The sequence below is a fragment of the Trachypithecus francoisi genome, unplaced genomic scaffold (genome assembly GCF_009764315.1).
Source record: "Trachypithecus francoisi isolate TF-2019V2 unplaced genomic scaffold, Tfra_2.0 Lachesis_group15, whole genome shotgun sequence".
In the NCBI taxonomy this organism is placed as follows: Eukaryota; Metazoa; Chordata; class Mammalia; order Primates; family Cercopithecidae; genus Trachypithecus; species Trachypithecus francoisi.
Window position 1 is genome coordinate 63358616 of NW_022681460.1, and position 27027 is coordinate 63385642.

Consider the following 27027-nt stretch of genomic DNA (forward strand, 5'->3'; position numbering starts at 1 on the left):
AGATGGGGTCTCACCATGTTGCCCAGGCTGGTCTCAAGCTCCTGGGCTCAGGTGATCCATCTGCCTCAGCCTCCCAAAGTGTTGGAATTACAGGTGTGAGTCACCACGCCCAGCACCTCCAACTTCTTACTCCGTTCCGGCCATGCTGGCCTCTGTACCTCAAAGACACCAGGGATGTTCCCATATCAGGGCCTTTTCCCTGCTATGCCCTCAGCCTAAAATGCTTTTCACCAGGATATCCTCATGGTACTATTCCCTCCCCTATTCAAGACTTTGTTTAAATGTCACCTGTGTAATGGAAACTTTCCCAATTTGTCCCATCAGACAAATTGATCAATAGTTCACTGATCTATTCCCAGTTCTGATAACAGTACCTGGCATAGAATAGATGGTCAATGAATATGTGTTGAATTAATAAATGAGCCACCCCATGAAGCTAGCTGGAGGTTTTACAACATCAACAGAGAGAGGTAAGAGCACGGGAGACAAGCCACCGTGATCACTATAAACCAGGCTGCCAAACTGATTTCAATTACTGCTTACAAGGAGGAAGGACAAGGACCCCATGTGGTGCCTAGGAAGTCAACAAAGTTAATACAGCAGAGTTTTCTAGAGCCTGAGGATCAAGTATCCGTAGGAAAGCTGACCTTTTACTCTTCAGAAACGTCTATCCCAGGCTTCGCAGCACAGGCTGACACGTTCTAGCCTCTGCATTGGAAGAGCGTCCTCTCATTTCTAGACGCTATCCTCTCATGGTTTTGTCTAGACAGTGGAATCAGAAGCAACCTAAAATCCTGAATATAGGCTCAAATTCCCAGCCTATACGTCATTCACTCTTATCTTCCTACAAGATCTGGCCTTGCACAGAAGAAAATCAACTATATATCTTTATTACCCTTATAGGTGGTATTTATAAGTTTTTGTATTGAGCTCAGAAATCCACTTCCTGATGCTCCTGCTGTAGTCTAAGCATGCTATGTGAAGCAAGGTGTGAGCATGCCATGAAGCCAAAGACAGACCACATGACCAACTTTCAATTCCTTCCCTCCCCCATCCCAGGGCTCTCTGCTCAACCTGGCTCATGTCCAACTGAGGCCAAATCACTCAGCTGTTACTCAGTCACCTCGACTCCCACCTGCAAAAGCAAACAATTTCCTAAGTACCCCAGAACCCTGGAGAACACATTTCTTCCTTCCTTCCTTCCCTCCCTCCTTCCTTCCTTCCTTCCTTTCTTTCTTTTCTTTTTCTTTTTCTTTTTCTTTTTTTTTTTTTTTTTTTTTGAGACGGAGTCTTGCTCTGTCACCCAGGCTGCAGTGCAGTGGCATGATCTCGGCTCACTGCAACCTCCACCTCCACCTCCTGGGTCCAAGTGATTCTCCTGTCTCAGTCTCCTGAAGAGCTGGGATAACAGGTGTGTGCCACCACACTCGGCTAATTTTTGTATTTTTGGTAGAGACGAGGTTCCTCCATTTTGGCCAGGCTGATCTCAAACTCCTGACCCCAGGTGATCCACCCACCTTGGCCTCCCAAAGTGCCTGGGATTACAGGCATGAGCCACCGTACCCAGCCAATAACACATTTCTAACCCTCACTCTGGCTCTTACTCCCAAACATGCCTTCCATCATGACTCTGGGAATTCTTTAATGGCCTCAGGCTAGGACTGAGTAAAAGGAAATATTTTGAGTACCTGAGAATTCTCACTTCCACTCCTTTCCCAAAAAGACTTCAGAGAATTTTCCCCCAGAAAATGATACAAGTACAGTTAGTTATCTGACCTATATTCCAATAACTTCTGGAGCATTTCCTTGTCGCACTGTCTCCCACGCATATCCTTGTTCACACCATAGCCCTGATTTCTTTACAAACCCAACCACGTATTGGAGAACCCCAGTCCCATAAGCCCGGCTGTAGCCAGGAATCCCTTGTGCAGCACGCCATCTCCCAAGCCACCAGAGTCAAGGTCAAGCTCTACCAAGGCAGCCACTCCCAAAGTGTTGCAACCTGAATAGGTAGAGGAGGGGGAGTACAGATCTCTTTAATGTTTATCTAGATAGGAGGTTTGCTTTTGTCTTCTAAATGTTTCACACTTCAAAAAGCATTTCAGAGATTTATTTCTCTGCAATATTCTTCTCTGAAATCCAATTTAAAAATAAGATAATTTCCCCAAGACAACAAAGAAAGGTGTTATTTTTATAATACTTATGATCTTACTCATTCACAAAAGTTACCTAATCCATAGTTCTGAAAGCAAGAACTCTTTTTGTCTTTTTTTTTGAGACGGAGTCTTGCTCTATTGCCCAGGTTGGAGTGCAGTGGTGCGATCTCAGTTTACTGCAACCTACACCTGCTGGGTTCAAGTTTCTCCTGTCTCAGCCTCCCAAGCAGCTGGAACTGCAGGCATGTGCCACCATGCCCGGCTAATTTTTTGTATTTTTAGTAGAGACGAGGTTTCATCATGTTAGCCAGGATGGACTCAATCTCCTGACCTTGTGATCCACCCGCCTTGGCCTCTGAAAAGCAAGAACTCTTTTTACCAGATGCTATTTCTTGATGTTCCCTTCATACATTGTACCATTTTCCCTTATACTTTAATTATCCTTCTTTACAATTAGTAATAATTATAATTATCTGAATGACAGCAATGTCATTGTATGTTTAGTCTAAACCTATGTCTTCTATTATAATCAATAATAATGACAAAAATAGGCATGCACATTCTACATGCCTCCTTTCCTGGTAGGAAAGCAGGTAGAAATGGGCACCATAACAGAAAACCTCCAGACTTCAAAAAATCAAGCCCCTGAAGCAGAGAGGCAACATGGCTAGGGCTGCCAGACTTAACCAACAAAAATACAGGACATTCAATTAAATTGGAATTTCAGATAAACAACAAATAATATTTTAGTATAATATTGCATAGGACATGCTAAAATGTTATTTGCTATTTAACTGAAATTCCAGTTTACTTGGGCATCCTATGTTTTATCTGACAACTCTACATATGGTTCTTCTAAGAAAAGGCAGAAGAGATGCACAAATCCGGCCACAATGACAGATCTGAGCTCAGGACGACAGAAAATCATCACACGTTTAACCATGCTTTTCTCATCAAGAGACAAAAGTCTGTTTCGGACATAATTAGGCAACTTTGAAGATGCACTAAATCTCGGGCCAGTGGGTATCACGTTAGGTTACTGTTCCTGTTTACTAAAATTATGTAGGAGTTTACAAAAAAGAAAAAGAAAAAAACTAATGAACCTTCTGATTCACGTAGCTTAGGTCACCAAAGAGAAACTCCCTCACCTTTTAAGAACTCCCTGGCACAGCATCGTGAGGCGTGCAGCTTTCATTTCTCTTTCTCACTTCCTCTCCACCTGCTGGAGCTCTCCTTCATGTAGATTCAATTAGAAAGGGTTAGGCTGGACTTCAGGAAGATTTAAAATGATCATCTTCCAAGGAGAAGAAATACTGACTTAGAAAAAGTTGCCATTGACCTAATCTTCCTGTGTTTAGCATCATCTGTCTCCAAGGAATCACCAGAATGCAGGATGCTGAGCAAAGCCTCTCAGAGTATCACGAGGGGAATGAGCTTTGTTTTCAGCTCCTTAGTGGAACTCATTTTGCTGGAAGGATCTTAACAGTACTTTCAAAACCAGAAGAAAATACATTTTGGCCTTCAGTTTTTCACAGAAAGGAAAAGAAATGTGAAGGACAATCTCAAGACGTCCACACTAACTTCTCCTACCTCAAATTGTTTTGCTTCTACATGTATAAAAGTCATAAGCTATTGATATCAAGAACATATTAATTCTTACATTCTCTCTTTACAGCATTGTGAATTGTAAGATTTTTCATATCTCCTTTTAAAATTTTTTAACTGGCAATTCTAGCAGTTCTTTGACTCATTTTAAAAAAAATCAAAGTGAAAAAAATGTTGTAGTTTTGTTTAGTTATAAATTCTATCCTGATAAATATATATCTCTAAAGAACAAGTTGTGTCAAATCATCTTGGTGTAGTACAGTTACGACCCACCAGCCATGCCTTTCTTTAACACACGTAACAGGGATATTAGTTATACTTCCGACATATGGGTCCATCAATTGCCATTCTTATTAAACTTTCATTTCATTTCCTGGAACAGTATTAAACTACAAGGGGAAAATTTAATAGTAAACAGTATATAACCAACATCAGGCTTAGTCATTAGTCTTAGAGAAGACACATGTTTTTCAACATGTGGACCAGGTAACTAAAAATGTCTATCGTAACCTGACTGCTAGATCAAGCACAGATCAAATTATGTTTTAAATTCTGTCAATACTAAAGTGAAATATCTATAATGAAACAATGCAAGTTCCATTTTCACATTGGTGATAGTGGACTAAAAATAGCACCCAACTGCTTCAGAAATCTGAAAGGAGACAGCATAAGTCTCCAGGGAAGTCTGGCAAGGTCACGCCTAACCTTTAAGCCCTGGAAGCAGAAAAAAAAAGAAAAACAAGGGAATCTTCAGTCCAAAGTAAACAAGGTATAGTTATTAAATTGAGAGTAAATAATCTAAATAGAAGTATAGGAAATAAGTCATCACTAGAGAACTAACACTGACATGACAAACAGAGGTTAAAAATTCTCACATGAACCATATACCAATTAAACAGATGGCCTGTCTAGACAGGCATGGCTGGGGCACTCACTTTAGCCATCATTATAATGTTGTAGTGACCAGAATTAGGTATTCTGTGATCCTGCTTTGTTTGAGCTTCTACTATAAATGCTAGAACAGTAACAATGAGTATGGCATGGTCTGATGCCCTCGGTGAATAGGAACTGGCCATGCCTCCATCTGTTAGGTGTAAGGTAGTGGTCAGGAGTCAGAACAGAGGATCTAGGACTACCTGGTTCTTTCTCTACCAGCTGGGAAACCTTGGGGGAAGTTCCTTCACCTTTCTGGACTTTGATTTCTTCACCTGGAAAATATAAAAGGTAGGATTCCATCATGTCTAAGGCCCCTCCTAGATGATAATACTGTAATTTTATGATTTTATTTATACAAAGAGAGGATTGCACCAAATTACACTATAATTTTATCCAGATTTTAAGCTCTCAGATGGGTTTCACATGCAAAGAAATTCCTAAGGTTGCTATCAGCAAGTCTTTGTAGAATTTCATTTGTTGGCTCCTGATATTAGAAGGAAAAACATCCCCCTGCTTAATGGAAAATTGTTTAAACATGCTTTTAGCAAGGATCATAAAAATAGTCATTTCCCATAAAAATAAAAGCAGCAGCCTCGGGACACAGTCTAAGATGAAAGCATTGTCACAACTAAAACAAAGACAAGGAATTAACAAACCAACTGCCAAGTAAATTGATCAGCAACAGAAAAATCCTGTCAATTTCTCTGCATAATGGAATCAGTTAAAAGCTTAAGCTCCAGAGTCCAAATTCTAGGTCTAGAATCCCTAATTCTCCAGTACTGGTTATATGACCTTGGACAAGTCACTTCCCCTCCCCAAGTCTTAGTTTCTACATCCCATAAAATGAGAATAACAATAGTACCAGCCTCTTATGAGCAATGTAAGGTTTAAACAAGATGATCATTAAGGTTTTCGGCAAGGCGCCTGGTACATTGTGTTCAAAAACCACTAGCTATCTGTGTTCTTCAAGTTATTTCTCTGATTCTTAACAATTTACCCTTATTTTATTAATTCAATATTTGGCTCTATAAGTTAGTAAGCATTTATTCTGTCCAAGGAACTGGGCTGGAGCTCTGAAGAGTACCACTCAGTTCCTCTTCACAACCTCGCCTGCCCTTCTTTGTCTGGCTAAATCTTCATTCTTAAAAAACTCAGTTGAAAGGGTCACTTGCTCTATTAAACCGTTTTGACCTCCATATCAATGGACCGAGATCCTCCGTCTGGTTAACTGCCTCTCCTCAATGCTCCTGGCTGTCTCTTTTCTATCACAATTCTTATTCTACTGTTTTTTCATTGTCTATCCACTTGTCATCTCTCTCACTCAACCATAAAATCCTTGATGACAATGTTCCCAATCTCTGTACCTACCACCAAAGCCAGTACACGATCAACATCCAGTAATGCTTGCTGAATGAATGAATATGATAAATGAATTAGTAAATCTATGAAATTACTCTAATAGGCTTTATAAGAGTGGTCCCCAACCTTTTGGCACCAGTTCCATGACCAGTTTCATGGAAGACAATTTCTCCACAGACGGATCCAGAGATGGTTTTGGGATGATTCAAGTGCATCACATTTATTGTGCACTTTATTTCTATTAGTATTACATTGTAATATATAATGAAATAATTATGCAACTCACCATAATGTAGAATCAGTGGGAACCCTCAGCTTGTTTTCCTGCCACTAGACAGTCCCATTTGGGGGTGATGGGACACAATGACAGATCATCAGGAATTAGATTCTCATAAGGAGAACCCGGATCCCTCACATGTGCAGTTCACAATAGGGTTCGCATTCCTATGAAAATCTAACGCTACCACTGATCTGACAGGAGGTGGAGCTCAGGCAGTAATGAAAGCAACGGGGAGCAGCTGTAAATACAGATGAAACTTCACTTGCATGCCCACTGCTCACCTCCTGCTGTGCAGCCCAGTACGTAACAGACCCCAAACCAGTACCAGCCCACGGTCCAGAGGTTGAGGACCACTGCTCTATACATTAATAATCTATTCCATAGACAGGGGAGACAACTCTATTTACAACTAAAATGAAAGGAATTCTCTGGTGATTACAACAAAAGTACCGGGAAAAGGTGCTATATGTACACAATGCACACTGAACAAATGCCAGGTGGAAAATTCACCTGATAGGGATAGCATTTGAGCTGAACCTTGACTTTTGGGTAGAATCAGCCTAACAGAGATGGAACAACAAGAAATAAGGGTACATGGTACAGATGAAGATCACTATGAAGAACAGAAGTAGGAACATGCCATTTAAACATGGCTCTTTCAACAAGAGCTTCTTAGAGTAATAGCAGGAGATTGATTGGAATCAAAGTACAAGGGCTTGATTGCCATACCATGGAATATGCATGTTTTCTCTGACTAGCCTGAGGTCTTTTACATAGGGGAAGAACCAGATAAGGTATATATATATATATATATATATATATAATATATATATATATCTGTGTGTGTGTGTGTATACACACACTTCAGGTAGTACACTCTAGTAGCTTACGATTAATTACAGTTTGAAAGCTCAAAAGCTGAAAAACCAGTAAGGAACTCCTAACAGTGATAATAGAAAACTGACCCTGTGTAGAGAAAGGCGAGAATGACATGACAGACATATGAGAGAAAACTTCTCATCAGTGTTTCTAAGATGTCCTAGAAAATGACCGGTACTGCACTGTTGTCAACCACAGTCATTCAATATAAGAACTCTAGCAACAGAATGTTTCTACAAGTTACTTGATAACTTTGCTAGCTATTCTCTTATATCAAACACAGACTTCTTAGAAAAGGGTTGGACTCTTGATAGAAAAGCAACATTGGTTTCATTGATCACAATTGCTTGGTTCAAAAACAAAGAACCAAGACTCAGAAAGCCCTGGGCCAGGGGTTGATCATCCCTCATTGTGTGAAGCCTAGAACCTGATAGTCAAGTAATGTGGGCACTAGAGGAGACCCATGTTCACTTCTCACCCAAACACTTGCATTTATACATATTTCTGAGATTTCAGAGACTTGCTTTCAGCTGCTTATTCTGAGTTCACATGAGGAAATGAGCAGGCTTGAGGACTGAGGACCAGACAACCATGGGCTTCTATACCAAGCTGGAGTGCCTGAATGCCACTTCCCTCATCCATAAATTCATCTTCTACAATGCAAAATTGGACTGGGGAAGCATTAAAAACTGCAATCTATTTGTGGAAAGGATTTTGCAAATACATCAGAGGGAGGACACGAGGAGAGCTTTGGTTGAGTCCTCCTCCACATTTAAGACTGGTTCAAGGATTCAAACTTATAGAACTTTCCAACCATGCAACTGGAAATTTTATGCAATCAATAACTGTACTGATATTTGGGATTTTATAGTTGTATCAACAATGCTAGAGGTTATGTGTACCACTAACAGCCTGAATTGGTGGCAACTCTCTGATGAACCACAAGGAAAAAGAACCCTATGGAGGGAAGATATGAGGGCTTAAATTACCTTCAGTTATCTAAACACTTAACAAAAATCGAATTATGCAGGCTAACTGGCACAGGTGTGCATTTGTGTCCACGTTTTAGATTGCTTCCTGATTTTATCTTCATACCTGGTATCAAAAATCTGCATCTTCATACTCTTCAATCTACCTTCTTTGTATTTATTCCATATCAAATGCAACAACCAGTCTTGAAACTTCTTTTGGAAAGCTGAGGAGTAGATTGAAAGCTACTGTGTTGATTCTCCTCAGCACTCCTTTTACCCTCTGCTTCTGAAATCCAAGAGGCCCAAGGAAATGAAGACTTGGAAATCGAGCAGATTTGGGTTTGAATAGTGCTTCTCACGGTTAGAACACAGCAAAACCGTGAGGCACATCGCTAGTCTCACTTCCCTCCATGTCTCCATCCTGAAGACTCAGATGGAAACATCCTCCGTCTAAAGTCATAGGAAAAGTAAATGAGCTACCACCTAGAGATGTGCTGAGAAAATGCAAATCAGTGAGAAAAGCCCCAAAAGCTCTTTTGTTTGTTGTTTTTCTTAACTACTGACTCAAGCTTCAACCCAGAGCAATCGTCAGAACTGCTGAAATACAGCCTGGGTCTCGGCAGTTTTTTAATCATCTGGGTGATTCTGAAGTCATCTTTGATTTGGATGTTCCAACCAAGGTGAAAAAGATATCCTTGTAGATGCTCCCTAAGTACAAGCTTCCAACTCTTTCTTTTTCCCAGTTCCCGTTCTTCCAAATCACAGAAAAATTCCCTCCTTGCCCTCTGTACATCACAGCTTCTCTGTAAGCTGCTTACCTCAGCTTCAACTACTTCCCTCTCTGGGATTGCTTCCATCCACAATACTTAATGCCCTGCACTCTTTTTATTGATTGATTAATTTTTACTGATTTGGAGTCTTTGGTTTTTTGTAGAGATAGGGTCTCACTGTGTTGCCCAGGCCGGTCTGGAACTCCTGGGCTCAAGCAATCCTCCCTTCAGCTCCTCAAAGTGCTGGGATTACAGGCATGAGCAGCTGCACACAGCCAAATTTGAAGTCTTTTTTACAGTTGTTTTGCTTTGTTTTTCTAGCACAGTACCTGGCATGTAATAAGCACTTCAAGAAATACTAGCTTCCTGCTTCCTTTTGGTTGCAGAAGTTTAACTTCTAATCACAATAGGGTATTAAAGTTAGTCACTTGAAGGCAAAATAAACAAATATAGGGACATTCCAGACTCATAGAAAATTCCCATACTCACCTTGTTCAGGGTATAGTTCTCAATTCCCTTCTGAAGTAGGAATAAAAAATAATGACTTGCTATGTGCCAGGAATGTTATAAGCCCTAGACATCTATGAATTTGTTTAATCCTCACATCATCCAAACAATGTAGCATTTACAGATGAGGAAACTGAGGCACACAGTTAAGCAATTTGCCAGCAATGACAACTACACAGGAGTCATGCCAGAATAGAAATGTAGCTGCTGGCTCCCAGACCTGTGCTTTCATCACTCTATTATATAGAATCAATTCTCATTATTCATGGTACTCATATTCTGTAAAGTCACCTCAAACACTGAATGAGCAAATACCGAACCACTGCATTGAGGGGAAAACAGGGTAGGTTCCTGGCAGCCCATGGTCACAGCATTTTTGCCAACTCATTAATACATAACCTTGTTTTATATGTTTTTCTGTTCAAAAACACTTCATTTAATATATACTGTTGATTCTGTATCATTGAACTCATGGCCAACAGCGTTGTAACTCATGCCTGAGCAAAGCTTATCAAACACGTATTTTCTCTTAAGACACGTCAGAGCCTTGTTGCACTTAGAATCCCTAGACAGTACTTCAGGACTATGTTTAGGGGCCATTTTAAACAGCAAAATCATCAACCGGAATTATGAAAATGCAAAAATCATGACGCTAAGTAGATTGCAAAAGGGACACTTATTTATAGTCTGGGAGCTGCAAGAAGTCAGCCTTGCTCAGCCTCAGCTGGGAACGTATACGTCAGATAACTCAAAATTTTTTGCCATTCCGCACATGTCTGCAAAGGACTGAGAAAGCACCATGAGTATTGACTCGAAGGTTACAAATAAAATGTCAGTAAGTCAGCGAATTTGCAAATACAGAATCCATGAATAATGAGGGCCGACTGTACTTGGAATGCTGTGTGGAGTCCTTTTTCTACTTTTGTTCCTGAGAAAGAGAGATTCACAGACTTCCCACATTCTTCCAGTGGCATCTAAGGATCCCTTCCTAAATGGCCTTTCTCCCAGCCAATAGACTGAAGCAAACCATGTCCCCGATGCTTCCTGCCCACCACCATCCATTCGCTTTCACGTGGCATGCACTTCGCTAAGAGCTTAAGGGAAATACAGCAATGTAGAAGACATGTTATCTGTTTGGACCAGTGCTCAGGGATTCCTCCTATTAGAAATCAAAGAGGCTTCTGAAATCCCTACAATTTTTTTCCCTGTAACTAAAGAAAATAGCTTCTCAATGTAACTAAATTATATCTTATACACAAATTGGAATGTATGCCCTTTCACTCTGAATTGCTTGAAATATTCCAGGAGAAATAAATACAACTATGTGTAAGATCTTCCAAAAAAGCAGAAGTCAAAGTCACCAGAAAGAACCTTTAAAATCAACTATGTTTCTGACAATGTTACTTTTGAAACTGTTATCCTCCCCAAGCAAAATCACCTTTGAAAACTACCTTTGTAATGTAAGAAAGATTAATCATGAATGCACTGAATGTTCAGAAATGAGTGTTTTTGTTGATTAAGTGGGAAATTACAGTTAGCAAAAATGCCTTGTATATGTTCACATGGATCTAAAACTCCTGACACCAAGTATACTGGGAGACAACAGTCAAGACTCCACTGTTAGTTTACACATGCAGGAGATTCTCATGTTAGAATCAATCTCACCCATTCAAGCTATAAGACTTCCCAGCTGCTAGGTGCGATGCTGTTGCATGAACTGCTGGGAATACAAAATCACACTTTATATAGTCTAAGCCCTCAGCGAATGACTCAATTTGGAATAATGTAGCCAAATGAATGAATGAACAAACTTTCAAAGAAATTCTACTAATTGAAAATTTCTTCTTTATGTTGTTGAAGTTTCTATCCTCAGAGACAAGAAAAACATCACTTTCCAAAACTTTTAATCTAGTTAATACCACTCTGAGTTATTAAGGCATATTCTTATACTGGCTGAGGTAGGAACTGTTTAGCCCTGTTCCAGATTTCATTAAAATAACAGATGAGACAGGTCAATAAAGAAATAAACCAGAAAAGGTGAAAGAAAAATATCTGAGAATACACAGATGGAACAACTAAAACAGAAAAGAAAAAAGAAAGCTTAATAGGGTAAAAGAGGCCAAAAACTCTTTAAAGGGAGTTTAAACTTCTATGTATTAGAAAATAAAGCAAATGAAACAAGAAAATATGAGAATGGACTCAAAATTCTAAAAGACCTGCAGAAGAAAGAGGAAGTACGCCAATGCAAAGACGACTATTTCTAACATCATTTAATTGCAGGAAACTAAAAGAGAACATTGTCTTTTGCTTTCAGAGCCATAAAAGAAATCCCAAGCCACCCAACAAGTCAAGGAGCCAAGAAAACTGCCCAGGAAGTAGTGCCAGGTATGCACAAGTTGGCTGCTAGGGCCCCTAACTTGCCACTGTTTAGGAACAGGCAGAATGAGCCCGGGACGGAAGGATGGAAGATGGAACTGGAACCAAGGAGGGTGGACCTTAGGGCCAGGCCAGTTCTACGGCTTCTGAGCTGGAGATGCGAATCTGAGTGATAAAACTGCAGAGGTCTTCCATTCCTCCTGGGGTTGACAACATTTGGGGAGCTCTCAAAAATAACCCACCTGAGCTTTTCAAGCGCTCATTTGGAAACGTCTAGTTCTGAACATTACTTAACAGATTTTATTAACTTTAAGTGAACTTTGAAAATTTTCCCAAGTGTAACTCAAAGGATCTCCAAAAACTAGAACATTACCAAACAAAGAAGTCTACTATCTTATTAAAGATGACACATTTATTTAAAGCGAATGTTATAAGAACAAACTAATTTGTCCCTCTAAATAGTTCAGAGGAGAGACAAAAAAATTTCAGTCTTGCTTGGAATTTTGGGTTCTTTTAAAATTTTTTGTAGCAATTATAGGTACTTAATAAGTGTATAATATTGTAATATTATTGATAATATCAGTATTAAAATTTTTAGACTATCAAATTAGAATTATACAACAATGAGCCAAGTAGATTTAAGGGATTGGATTTCTGTATAGGATGAACATCTCCAGCGTTCATAGGAGGCATCCAGAAATACTACCTACCCAAACTGAGACGAAAACTTCATTTCCATCATCATCGTCATCATCAAAATCATGGATCATTACCACTACCATATCACTTACAAGTGGGTTGTAAGAAAGTCATACTCTTTCTTATTTGCCCATGTTTCTTGAAATTATTACTTTATTAAACTACATAAAATTTCGTCAGTTGAGACCAGAATAGTTGTCTTTCTATGCTTCCTATTTTTAATAGGGTCTAAAAATACACACATAATTTAAAACATTGTTGATTAACGCAAAACTTTCTTCAGAGTCCCTCATGATATTATCCAAGGCAGAGAACTGAGCAATTATGGTTTCTTCCTTCATAAGATTAAGGATATTATAAAGGTGCTTCCCATAACCTCCAGCCCACTTAAGTCCTGGGATTTCAGAGATCAATATGAGGATATTTTAGAGACGAAGTAGGAAACAGCTCAGACATACTTTTTTTTTTTAAGTGACATTACACGTCAAGTCATTGGCAGAGTTTAAAATGTAAAACCCCTCAATAACTTTGATGAACTGCCTCCTTTCCATCAAATCCCTTACACTTTCGCTTTGGCTGGTTTGCATTCAAGTGGCTGTATTTTTTGGATTAATATAGCATCTTTCTCTGGAGTATGCATTTGGTTCGAAACAATTGTAGCCACTCTGTTTTCCTTTTTTTTAGATAAGCAAACTGAGACAGAATTAAACCAAAAGACTAATTTGCTCCTCTCCATTCAAAGTTGTCTGGAAAAGAAAGAAACGCATTTAGCACGCTGCTCTCTCTACTGGGTACTTCTAAAGTTACATTAAAAATAATAATGAAGTCACAGGGAGGGGTTAAGATGTATTAATTTCATGCTGAGTATGGATTTTAGAAAAATATAATTAAAATCCTTATATTTCCTTATGTAAAATTGTTTACACATAATCAGGGTTTTGACATTTTAAAAATATATCTGTAAAATAAATGTTCTTTATGATAACCCAGTAAGCCAGGCTGCAGAAAAATGTTGCAGATGGTGATAAAGATTTTACTTAAATTTGACTTTCACAGGAAAAGATTTCATATAATCATCATTCTATATTTATAACAAAATTACTGACCACTTAAATCTGTTTTTTCCTTGCTTTTTAGCCTGTGAAAGCACCAAAACAAATATTAACATGTGAGTAAAATAATAAAAACACCTAATGTTTGTTTAGTTTCTGTACCACTTTAACCTATACAATCTCACTTAACAAAGTTACTATTGTCTCACCATTAATGGTAAGTCTGGCATCTTTTCTAGTTTTTCCTGATATCTATGGTTCCTCCCCTTGGCAGTTTCTTACACCTGTCTTGCATATCCTTAAAACTATAAGAAACCAAAATTCTCAAACCTGAGAATTTTCCCAAATTATGAATGCCATAGCCTAAATATATTCACAAAAGTAAATAACAACTATAGCCAGGGATCCAAATTAAATGAGTGTGAGAAAGAAGATTAGAATAAGTGGCAATTATCCTTCAGGAGCTTTCTTCCAAACAGGTACAAGCCACATGGAGGAGGTGAAAATGAAATGGAGATTGAAGATGTGAATCCGTTTTCATCCGAAAATACGCTCATTTACGAGGGAATATGTAACTCTTTGGACTATTCTTAGACCAGCACAAAGTGTCGGGTAATCAGTAACAATTTAAATTAATAAAAAAGTAAGATCAGAAAGGAAGGGGGCTGAAATGTTATCTAAGTAAAAGGAAAAATGTATCGGAAACTTGAAAGTTAGTCACTTAAATCTCACTTTGGAGATCAGTCTCTATTCAAACTTGAGAAAGAGTTTTAAATGATCACCAGTGGACAAACGAGTTGCCCAAAATATGCAGATGGCCAGGATACAAATTAGCAGGGCATTGATTTTGATGCAAAAGGTTTATACATTTGCCAAGTTTTTTGGAGAAGTGAGTGATGTCTAACTTTTAAGAATACTGAGCAATAAAACTGAAATAAGCATGCAGCATTAAATTCCTAATTTGAACTTTAAAAAGGATAGTTGATATAATTAAGCTTCATCTTTAGTTTTATTCAAAGTTCCTAAGTTGTTTGAAATCTAAAAAGGAACCCAGGATAAGATGACTCCCGTTTCCTTCATCATGAAATTTTGAGTAACATCTTGCAAAATCTCAGCTTGCCAAGTAACAAATTTATATTAATAACAATTTGCTGGGACATATGACAATCTTTCTCACATTATTATGTGCCCAGAGAAATTTTATCTAATACATTTCTTCACACATAGATGTGGCTGCATATTATGGAAGAAATGGAAGAAAGTAACCATAGCATCTCAATGCTAAATGATGTGACCTTCACATAAATTCTCTAAACATCCAGTGGGACACTCATGAGGACAGTCCACACGACAGCACCATTCTATAACAGAAAAGTTAAGAATCAGACAGTAAAACTTAGCCTAACTGACTAAAGACACCAACCTAATTTATAAGGGGAAAATGAAGACAATCAAAATAGCATTTTGATTTGTATAGGTAAAAACAACCAGCCACTTGTCTGAATTTTTTGTTTTCTACTGAACATATAATATTTTAGGCCATTAGCTTTCTAATTTTTTTCTTTGAGTTCAATCCACAGTAAGAAATACATTTTACATCACAATCAGCACCCAGAAGCATGTATAATTAAAACAGATTTTCAGGAAACAACACTTACCCTTACTAAATGCCATGCACTCTGATATTTTCTATTATATTCCTTTCTGTTTTATTCCTTTTAAAAAATATTCTAGACTCACTAAACTGATTTCACGACCTTCTGGGTCACAACAAGCAGTTTGAAAACACTGCTTTCAGCCCTAAAACCTTTTGAGAACTACTTAAGAAACTTAAAGTTTCCTAAAAGAGTCCAATCAATCCTTTCCTTTATACCCAGAGTTATTTAAGCAGAAAAACTGAGAGGGCAAAAATACTAAATAACATCTGTCCATATGAAGAACTTGCAAAGATGCTTCTTTTCCTTGCTGGATAATAAGAGGCAGAATTCTAACAAAAGAGGAAAGATAATCCGGGAAATAAAACACAGGAGAAATCATTCTAAAACTGAATTTCCAAACAGAGTCCCATTTGTGCAAGATTTTTTTTTTTTAATTTTTAAGTTCTTTGTATCTTTTTTTATTATTCTAAGAGTATTTGAATATCATTTAATGCAAAAAGTGTAAGATAGGGTACATTACACTGATACTACTTATCGCTGGGATGATGAACAATTTTGAATAAGATGCGATCCCCTCTGTATTTGACCAGGTTCACTTTGTAATTATTAGCAAGGCAGTAAATAATCTACCAAGGGGCAGTCTCATTAGTGCCTATTGAAATTCAGTGGCATTAATTTGCAATAAAAGAACTGAAAATTAAATAGGAAAGAAAATGGTTTCTGGAGTCCATCATAAGGTTATGGAATTCACATCATACCAATGCCTTCCTTCACATCAAGGAGTTTTTAATATTGTGTGGAATTAGACTTAATCGCTGTATTTTGTTCTTCCATTAAAAAAAAAAAAAAGTGGGCAGAAGAAATTCTTTTTCTCTGTTTTAACCCTAAATTAAAACAAGTAAAATTAATTTGAAATATGCCAACTTTTAAAAGTTTTGTTCATTGTTTGTCTTTTAAGTAAAGACAGCTTGGACCTGCGTGGCTACGGGATGCTGTAAATTTCTCTAAGGCGGCTGAAGATGCATGCTGGATACCCCCAGAATCTGCCCTTCTGTATATCCTCTGGGGCCAAACTGCACCTTACTCCCTTCCTTCTGCTATAAATGTCCCTGGAAACAGAATACTTAACAGAAACTGGTCCACGGCTTACAAGGCAGAAAGATAATGGAGACGCCAGTCCAGATACCAGTGTACAGTTAGGAAATGCCTAATTCAGCACCCAGCCATGTGGCGCCCTGAAGCTCCCAAACCCAGTCCAGAGTACACCTGTCCTGTGGCCACCTAGGCAGGTGTTCACCAGAAGCGCCCACCTAATCCCTCTGCAGGCCCATCAGGAAAACAAAACAAAACAAAAGAAAAAAAAAAAAAAAAAGGAGAAACTGGGCAAGGGAAAATGGGAGGAAAGGGAGAGGGAGAAAGAATAAATCTTGTCGGAAAAAAAATAAAAATGAGGACACACAACCTTCACCATTGAAGTCACGAAGTGGTCTCCTGTGTCCTGGACCGGTCGCGCTTGTTCCACAGTGGCTGCGAGGCGCAGACCCCGGCGGACCCGCACGCCACTCCGGGGCATTCTCCCCGGGTGGGACAGGCTCGTCACTGGGCTGGCGGGAGATTATTTTTAAGCACTCGTGCTTCCATATGGTTTGTTTTAAACTCGCGGGACACCTACAAATTTCCGGCTGTCAGAAGTCACATGCCAGCAATCCGCTCCAGCGCGGACTCAGCCAGCTAACTCCGAAATCAGACCCATTCAACTCCCAATCGCTCACTAAAGCCCCAGGACGTGGGGTGGGGAGGAGGGGAAAGGGGGTGATAGGAATCGCTTCCCAGAAAGTCATCATCATAGCCGACATATTTCCAATCAAATAGTCTAGATGAAAGGAAATTTGGGGAGCACATTAAACAAAAACATTGAAAGGATAAATAAAATTCTGCCAAGCTCCGCTAACTCCAAATACCCCCAACTTTAAATGCCAAGAGCGGGACCTTCCCAAGTGACTCAAAGCGCCTCGTGTTTATTTGCCTGGAGGTGTTTTCCCCCGCAAATAACTGCTGCTTTGTCTGGTTTTCCAACGTGTGTTTAGTTAGGAAGCCCCGGGCTTTCGGGTCTGCCTCTCGCACGGACGGTAAGTGGGTGGGGAGCACGTTTTTCTCAGCTGCCGGGCGAGAGAACTTGACTCTGACCGCAACGCGGGCTGCACGCAGAACCCCCGGGCTGGGCCGCGCGCACCGGGCTCCCTGCGCGCACCCTCGGGTCGCGCGTCCCGCGGCTCCCGCGGCTCCCTCGGCTCCCCCTTCTCCCTCCCTCCCTTTCTCCCTCCCTCCCTCTCGCCGGGCGCGGCGGCCACCCCGACGGGCGGCGCGGGCGCGGGTACCTGTAGAATGCCGGCGGGCCGGCCTCGCGCACCGTGTAGCCGCTGGGCTCGTTCTCCAGGTAGTAGGGCACCTGCTGGCCGTGGGGCTGCAGGAAAGGCGACAGCTGCGGCGGCGGGTGCAGCAGCATCAGCGGGCTCGGAGACACGCTGTTGAGTGGGGGGAAACCCCCCAGGCCGTTGGAGCCGAACGCCGCAGCCTCAGACCCGGGGCCGTACGGGAGGCCCGTCTGGCCGTAGACCTGCGCGTTGGCGGCGGCCGCGGCGTTGAACTCGTAGGCGGCGCCCTCGGGGTAGTTGTACACGGCGGGCTTGCTACTGTCCACGTACACCTCGCCCAGGGGCCGCTCCAGGGGGATCTTGAGCTGCGGACGGTTCAGGGGCTCCAGCTCGTTCCCTTGGATCTGATGCAGTAGGGCCATCCCGGATGCTTTGGTGTGGAGGGTCATGGTCATGGTCCGTGGCCGTGGGCAGGGCGCAGACCGTGTCCCCGCAGGGCAGAAGGCTCAGAAGCCGGCGGGCCACCTGGAAAAAGAGCACAGCCCGAGGTTAGAGGCGACGCAGCGCATGTCCCGCCGAGACGCGAGCTCTAGCCCCGGCCCTGACCCGGGAGCCTGCGGGTCCGGTGAAGCCGGGCGACCCGACGGGAGCAAGTGCAGTCCCGGGACGAACACCCTCCGCCAACTCCCGGGCTCCCGGGCCTCCAACTTTAAGTACTGGTCTCCCGAGCTCATATGCATTACAAAGGTGCTGGAGGAAGGCCAGGGACTGTTGCCTTGCCCTGACATTGGCTTAAACATCACTCCAGGCACAACTCGATTTGGAGCGATCCCAAAGAGCAGCTTCCCTGAACTTTACTTTACTTGTCGTCGCTGCTGGATAGAGGCTGAGTTTCACGGCCAGGGGGCGGGGGCGCACGAGGATCTGCTAAAGGTGGCCCAGGGAAGACCGGGCTTAAAATAAACGCGAAAGACGAATCCAGGGGCCGGGTTTCTCTAATGTGCTGCCTTATGTGCCCCGTGCCAGACTCCAATATATCTCTGTTTGTCTCTCTTTCTGTTTGATTCCCCCTCCTCGTTGGCTAGAAATACGTAATGTGTACATAGGATGACCCTGGGGAGGACTACACTGTAACCGAGACAGGACAGATAGAATGGGGTGTGTGGTTGCATACGCAGCCAGCCACAGACAGCTATATTTAGCAGCTGGGGGAACTGACAGGGGGCATCTGAGGGGAAGGGGGGCGGAGATTCAGGGTACACATATAGGAAGAGCTGCATTTTGCCATCAGGAGAATGCAACCTGCCAGGACCTCAGTTTCTTCCTCTGCAAAAGGCTCCCAAAGTGGACCCTTCCACAACCTTCTGATATTCTCTCAGCTGGACTTGTGTGTTTATGTTGGACCACAGTACTGTACTTGGTCCCATTAGGAATTCTCATGTGAAGGATGATTCAGAAAAACCTTTAGTTAGGGCGCACATGGGTGTTCATGCCTTCCACAGGTTAGTTATGCAACCAAAACTTCAGAAAACTGAATATAAAATGTGACCTTTTCATACCAAACATAACCTCAGGTCATGAACCAAAGCTTTGGCAATTATGTGACATTGTCGGTCTGGTTCAGCTAACAGATTTTTAAAATGCATTTCTGCATGTCTATTCTTTAGTCCTACAACTCGATCTTCTCGGTTCACTTGGGCTAGGATATGCAGAATCAAATATCCAGATGAAAAACAAATAGAAAAAAGTTTTTAACTGAATTAAAAGTTAAGCATGCACACACACATACACACACACACACATATACATATTAAGGAGACAAAAACAAGAAGTATATCATGCATCTATAATCTTGGAGAGTTTATACTTTTTAATAAACTTCCTTTGCTGCAGCCTAATAGACTCTGGTACAACTATCAATACTTTGTTTTAATTGCTATCCCAAACACCCAACAGAGTACCTGACAAAGTGTTCATGGTATATCTAAATGCCAAGCTTACTGTTACTAATAGTTACATTTTTCAATATTTTATATCAAGTATACATTTTATCTAATTCCTACAAAAACAGACCATTGTCGGACAATATGCAGATTAGCTGATTTAATATGAAGCCAAAATGGAGTTTAGCATTAATGACTATAGATTGTCAGCAAATAAAGGGTTAAAAACACATTAGGTACATCACAGATATTTCCCTTTATGGCCAGCAATCATTACTTTCCAAAGCAATTTTTTACAGATGATTTAGTTTCCATAAATCACACTTTCAATTTTCAAATGCCTTTTTAAAACACATGCAAAAAGCACTTCATAGGGCTCTTAAAAAATCTGAACCTGCCAAATTATATGCAAATGGCACAAAGAATCCTACAAGTCATGAAAGAAAAAGGAGACACACATACCCCCATGGAGAACAGCAATCCTCATCTCCCTGCTAGGATACAGACACTAGCCAGAAAGGTAAGTTGCTTTCTCAAAATGCTAAAGCTACAGAGAGAGAAATCAAAACAAGCCTACCCTGCTGGATCAAGAACGTCTTTCCAGAAATGTTCCATGGGCTTGTAGAAGTCAAGGGCCGAGACAGTGAGAAGGAAGGAAGGAATGTGCTCGCATGTGCGAGTGGCTCAGTGTGTGAACTAGGCAGAGAGCGTGTGTGGATGTGTTTGTGCGTGGAATGGCAGGGATTCGGGAAGCAGCCAGTAGGCAGGGCACTTGGCAGCCCCTCCCGGCAGACACGCAGCTGGGCTACTGCACAGCGCTGGATGAATGGCAGTGGGGAGTGAGGGGAGACTTGCTGTCTGCTCACAGGGAGCAGTGTGGCACAGCCAGAGAAAGCTGTACTGGGGAGGAGAAACTCCAGCCCCTTTGCCCCTTACCCTTGGAGGCTGGAAAGTACCCTATGCTTTCCGCTGCCACCCCAAGCAAGAGGAAAAACAGGCTTGCTGTGAATCATACTCTTACGGCTAAAATAGAATGCCAGTCAAAAGTGTATGGATATCAAGTTTACAAAATAGAACATGGGTGGTTTTTCCGAAAGAATATAATTTAACAATAAAAGCCTTCTGGGATACATGTGGATCAAATGCCTTACTGGCCCTAGACCCCAGTCTCTGAACAGAGGCATTGCCATGCCTCCGATTGCACCAGGAAACCAGACTTTGGAATAAATGTTTTGGCATTCTAGGGATGTGTTTCCAGCTGAAATGTAATACTCCTCCACTTCGTTAACCAAACCCACAAACCTTTCCACGAATAGCTCAGTTGACTGCTTTCTGTAAACATGTGAAAAATACATATTATTAAAAGCCTAGGATATGAATGTAAGATAAAGGTAGATACCTTTGTTTTAAACTGATTTTAGGCTTTCAAGTTGCACTGACAGTGATCGGGAAAGAGGTCTCTCATTTCCCAGTGGAGTTCACATGGATCCACCTCTTGACCACTTTCTCAACTTTTCTCTTGGCCATAGTACTAACATGCAATAATGAGGTGCTCCTAGAGTGCCCACACTCAGGGTCCCAGGACACATGACACCCAATGGAGCCTCTGTTGCCAGACATTAGTCACCACCTTGGATATTAAATGACTCTAATCACAATGCCAGGAGTGGCCGGTCTCTGGCCCTGGGACACTATGCAGTTACTGAGAGATTTATGAGTAGCTCTTGAGACCAGTACAAAGAAAGAAGTAGAAAGTCATAAAAATGTTAATGATGCCAGATTCAAATATATATCTTGGTGCTTTGAAAGACCCCCAATATTGCAGTGTTGGAGCACAGAAGAGCTCTCTCCATAGTCAGTATTGAAAATAAATATTGGATATAAATAAATATTGAAAAGAAAGATTGTTACCCTTTGTTGGTGACAGTGGTCCCTCCTGTAGGTCAACAATGGCCACCTGTGTTCTAGACTAGTCCAAAAAAAAAAAAAAAAAACCAAGAGCATTCAGGGAGGGAGGAGAGAGGAAGAGGGGAAAGGAGAAAAAAAGGAAAGGAGATCTGCAATTGTTCACTATTGACATAGGAAGAATAAGAAAGTTGGCTGTCTCCTCATAGGCTTTGATTGTTCAGAGATTTACAATCAAAGTTAGTCCAAGAAGTTCAATAAAGTCAGTTTTCTTTCCAGCATTCTCTTCCAAACTCATCTTGGTGAGCCTTGTCCCTGAGCTTGGTGAGCTTGGTGGGAAAGTATACCGTGCTACACCGACTTTTCTCTCATGCCTTTGGCAAAAACTTCACTCTTGGGTTCCCAGCTCTCTTTGCTTCCCTCTCCAACCTCTCTTGCTGGACACACACACTCCAGCCATGACTTACTGGTTCTCCCAGGTGAAGAAGGATAAAGATTGCTCTGGCTCCGCCACTGAATATATCTTCAGCCCAACTTTTCCAGCAGTCTGCTGGGCATTGCTGGTTTGTTCAAAGAGGAGTCACCATTCTCAAACATGGTGTTCCTCTCAACTTCCCTCTGTCTGTGCCCAGCATTATTGTCTCTCCAGTCACCCAGATTAAAATCTCACTGTCTTCTTCGAGGGCTGATTTTCCCTTGCCTTCCACACCTAATCAAGAGGCAGTTCCTGGGCCTTCTAGCTTTACAATCTCTCTTTTTCCATTTCATTTCTGCCACTCCCTTTGAGACCTATTACCTTACCTGTCCTAAGAGCCTCCTAAGGATCTCTCTGCCCTTTCCTCCCAGACTTCATTCTAAACCCTGTGACCAGTTTACTTTCTTGGACTTTTTTACTGCTTCAGGATCCATCTTGACATGACCCAGCTTTGCCTTTAACCCGAATCATAGCCTCCCCCATGAGTTCAGGGCTTCCTCGGAGGCCCATAACCATCCTTCCTAGTCCATCTCCTCCGACTGCAACCTATGCTTCAGCCAAGCAAAATTTTAATGCTCAAAGAACTCAGAGCTTTTCTTTCCTTCTACCTTGAATCCCCACTTTCTTGGCTTGTCAGGGGAAAGCATGCCTCTTGCAATAGGTCCAGCCCAAATGCTACCACATTCATTATTCCTTCCTTTAGTCTCTATTCAAAGAAAATTTCCTCTCCTCAGAATTCTAGTGGTAGTTATCATGCATTTATCACATTCTTCCTGAATTAGAGTTATTTATCTGGTTTTTATCCCTTCACCCTGCTCATAAGCTCCTTGAGGACAAGGTCTGGCTAGAATTATTTGGGAATTATGAGCACCCAGCCCTGTCCCTGGCCATGTTAGGTCATCAAATGTTGGTTAATTTATTGATATAGATACTTAAAAGGACAACATAATATTATAGGTGTCTGGATTACTATCTCTAAAAGTTAACTTTCCATGTGACATTCTACCATTTTTTTTTTTGAGACAGAGTTTCACTTTTGTCATCCAGGCTGGAGTGCACTGGTGCAATCTCGGCTCACTGCAACCTCTGCCTCCCAGGTTCAAGCAATTCTCCTGCCTCTGCCTCCCGAAGTAGCTGGGATTACAGGTGTCTGCCACCACGCCCAGCTAATTTTTTTGTATGTTTAGTTGAGACAGAATTTCACCATGTTGACCAGGCCGATCTTGAACTCCTGAACTCAGGTGATCCACCTGCCTCAGCCTCCCAAAGTGCTGGGATTATAGGCATGTACCATCACGCCCGGCCCATTCCACCATTTTCAAAACTGTTTTTGATGGAAGATTATCTTTGTATCTTTATGCTGACTGAGGTCATAAAGTCAAAATTCAAATTCATACAATCTCGAGGCTTAAGTCTGCAATTTTTGGCAGCATGATTCACAAGAGAGCTCTGAATTTTTAGTTCATAAGCAGATAATACTATGACCAAACATAGCTTCTTCTCTAGCTCCTTTAAAAGCTTTTTACATTTACAAAAACATTATTCCTCCAAAAGAAACATGAAAGAAAATAAATGTGGAACTATCTCCATAATAGCTTATACTACTAGAAATGGTTCCTTCACTCTGAGACATGAAGGTTTGGCTGTGTTCAAACTTACTATTGTACTGATTATAAATGCTCTGTTTGGAAGCTTATTTTTGAGCATTTATCTGATACCATCAATTTTCCTCTAATGTGGAAAAATAATGAAGAATTTCCCTTTAAGTTTCTGCTCATTTTCACAAATAGTTTGGTCACTTATTTTAAGGGTTTTTGATTAGTTCCTAGACTTTTTTCACCTGACCTTGAGTTTTTGTTTTTTGAGGCAAAATTTATATACAATGAAATACATGTATCTAAAGCATACCATTTGATGAATGTGACAGACGGATATGTCCATGTAACATCTATCCCAATGAAAGTATAGAGTATTTCCATCACCCCAGAAATTTCCCTTTGTGTCCCATTCCAATAAACTCCCAACTCCTATAGGCAACCGTTGTCCAGAGTTCTATGATCTCTTACAAACTGAAGTGCATATACTGCATTTCCTACTAATGGCACAGCCAGCAAGGTGCTGGGCATGCAGGTTACTGGGCATCAAAGGACAGAGCTATCCTCTTCTCAGTCAGACTCCTCTTGCTGCAATGGGACCCTCAAGGCCACAGAATTGTCCTAACACTCTACTCATGAATCTTTTTAAGTATAATAACTTTTAACAGGATCAGGTTTTACCCAAGTCTGCAAGGGCACACGTTAACAAGAAGCCAAGTGGAATCAGTATTCTTTAACATGTTTTGAAACAGCCTTTTCTTTCCCACTATCTCTCCAAGGAAAAAAAAGCATGATTTGTGACCAAGAGTCAAGCCAAAGACCCTGACTCTCACAAAGCCTGTGATCTCAGATCCCATTTCCTGGCTTCCCACCCAGGACTTGATGAAGACAGTTTGAATTTTTTGGTTGTCAGGCAGCAAGACTGTTCTTGATTATAAGTCAATGAATGATTTGGAGTTAACTTGCAAGCTTAATAGAATTTAGTTAACTTTTATCTTACATTTTCTGGGAAAATTTCTTTTTAACAATATTTTAGGATCTTTTTATATAATGTACCTATGTTGCATGTAATAGAAGACAATTTAGAAAGTACTTTCACTGTAAGTGCCATGAGTGATACAAGAATTCCAATTATTCCAATTATTGTTACACTGTGTCCCTCTCCTTCCCTTTATCTGTTGTTTACTTGAGGAATTTCATTGCCAGCTTAGAGTATTATTTCTCTATGAAGAGCAATATCTAGATTGTGCCTAAATTCACTTAGATTCCGATAGTCCTATCTAATGTTAAGAAGGGCCTTTACACACACACACGCATGCACACACACACACATACAACATAATCAACCAAGAACCATCCCCAATTTCAGAGCCAGCCTAGCCAAATGATTTAAAAAAAAAAAAAAGAGAGAGAGAGAGAGAAAGGAGGTTTGAGCAGTTTAGCATTTTCAACCTTTTCAGCCTTTTCAGCTCTTTCTTCCAATTTTGTGACCACAGCACCCTCCCATTCTCCCTAAGCACCCAGGACTTCCATGCTTGCAAGAGCTCCTCCCTTCTCCCAACCTGCTCAATGACAATCACACTGTGGAGGGAGGAATGCATTCATAAGCATGCCAATGAATGATTCATTCATTCAATTTACTCAAAAAAAATATTGATTAGCTATATTTACCAGGACCATTCCTAAGTGTCGAGAACTGTTTTGGTCAGCTCAGGCTACTATAGCAAAACACCATAGACTGGGTGACTTAAACAACAGTGATTTATTTTCTCAGTGTGGGGTGGGGGTGGGCCCTGGAGGGGGCAGAAGGAGGAGGACAGAAAGAGAGAGAGCGCTTCTTATAAGGCCACAGTCCTATCAGTGTAGGGTCCCACCCTTATAACCTTGTTTAATCATAATTACCTCCCAAAGACCCTATCTCCAGATACAGTCACATTGAGGGCTAGGGCTTCTATATGTGAATTTGGGTGGGTCGGGGGGCATAATCTGGTCAACAGCAGGTATCCCAAAATAAACAAAACAAAAACCTCTGCCCCCAGAGAGCTGACTTCTAGGGGTTTAGTGTTTAGTCCTATTACAATGGCCCTTCCTGCTCAGGCTCTTCTGAGAGCCCCTCTTCCTCTTCCTCCTCTCAGGTGTGAGTGCCCCAGGATTCAGCCCCTAGACCCTGCTCCCTCCTCTGCATACCTTCTCCTGGATGATCACAACCACTCCTTATGTTTTTACTTTCATATATACATTGAAAACTTCAAAATAGAAATCTCCATCCAACCTCTCTTTCCTGACTAGGAAGTCCACATTTCCAGGTACCTGTTAGACATTTTACTTACATGTTCATTCATTCAATAAATATTTATTAAGCTCCTACTATGTACTAGCTACCTGAAGCTCAATTTGTCCAAAAGTAACTCAAGAGCCAAAGAACTTGAATTATTATCCTGCTTTATCAAGAGTCCCCACCCTCCCCAACAGGTACTATACTCCTCCCATACTGGATTTCTTTTAAATTCCTCAGTCCCTCTGGACTCTCTCTGGGTCTAAATGTTCATGTATGTAAGTTACTCTACCTGAAATCTTCCTCCCATTCCTTTTCATCTGATACACGCCTACTCATGCTTCAAGTCTCCCTTGAGACATCACAGCCACCAGGAAACCTTCCTTGCTCTCCTGTTGAGTGCTCATGTCTCCCTAAACATTCCCATTGTACTACTTATCACGCTGTTGGATTTCCTATTTGTCTCTCTGCTTCCCGAAGTTGGCCTGTAAATTCAAAAAGGACACACAAGGACTGTGCTTTCCAAAGACACTAGTCCAATGTGAGCACAATCCCTGATGTGTAGTTTTAGTTGGCCCCCAACAAATACTATTTGAACAACAAACTTGTAAACTCCTTCCAGACATCATCTCTGCATTAACTGACTTCCTCAATGATTGACCTCAAAAGAAGTAACTATAATAACTGAAATTTAGAACCAGAGCTTGGAGTACAATCGGGGAGCAGATTCATATTTTCTAGAACAACTCACATTCTTTTCATGTAATAGACCATTAGAATGCATGTTTCTTTATAAGTTGTTGAGTCCAAACTCTTCATTGCACTTATAAAGAAACTGGGGCCCTGAACAACACGGGAGACTTGCTGAAGGTCATGCAGCTTGAGGAACTGGACTAGAATCCGTGTCTCCAAACTTGGAGTGCCTCCTTCTTTCTATCCCACCCTCAGCCTCTCTGGGTAGATGCTGCATTCTTCTGACTTGGAAGAAGTCAGATGGGCCTTGCTCAGCTTAAATAAAATTAAGGGACAAATTGGTGGCTCAATGAACTATTCTTAGAGTCTCAAAAATGCCTAAATCTTGCCTCCACATTACCCAAATCACTGATAAAGAAATGGGAGGAGTTTGAGATTGTAAGTGAAAAACATTGAAACAACTGTGTTCAGAGACATAATTTGTCTTTTGAACATGAAGAAATGAGTAATCTACCTTC

General features: G+C 41.1%; 1 protein-coding gene across 3 annotated transcripts in view; it reads right to left on the reverse strand.

The window, feature by feature from the left end:
* Positions 1 to 27027, reverse strand: part of ESR1 (estrogen receptor 1) — a 450285-nt gene that overhangs the window by 281998 nt on the left and 141260 nt on the right. For 2 of the 3 annotated variants that reach the window (XM_033235047.1, XM_033235046.1), the window contains exon 1: positions 17627 to 18078. In XM_033235047.1, the coding sequence (XP_033090938.1) occupies positions 17627 to 18078 (452 nt within the window). Of the gene's footprint in view, positions 1 to 17626; positions 18149 to 27027 lie in introns of those variants that run through there. The other variant, XM_033235045.1, reaches the window with a different exon arrangement.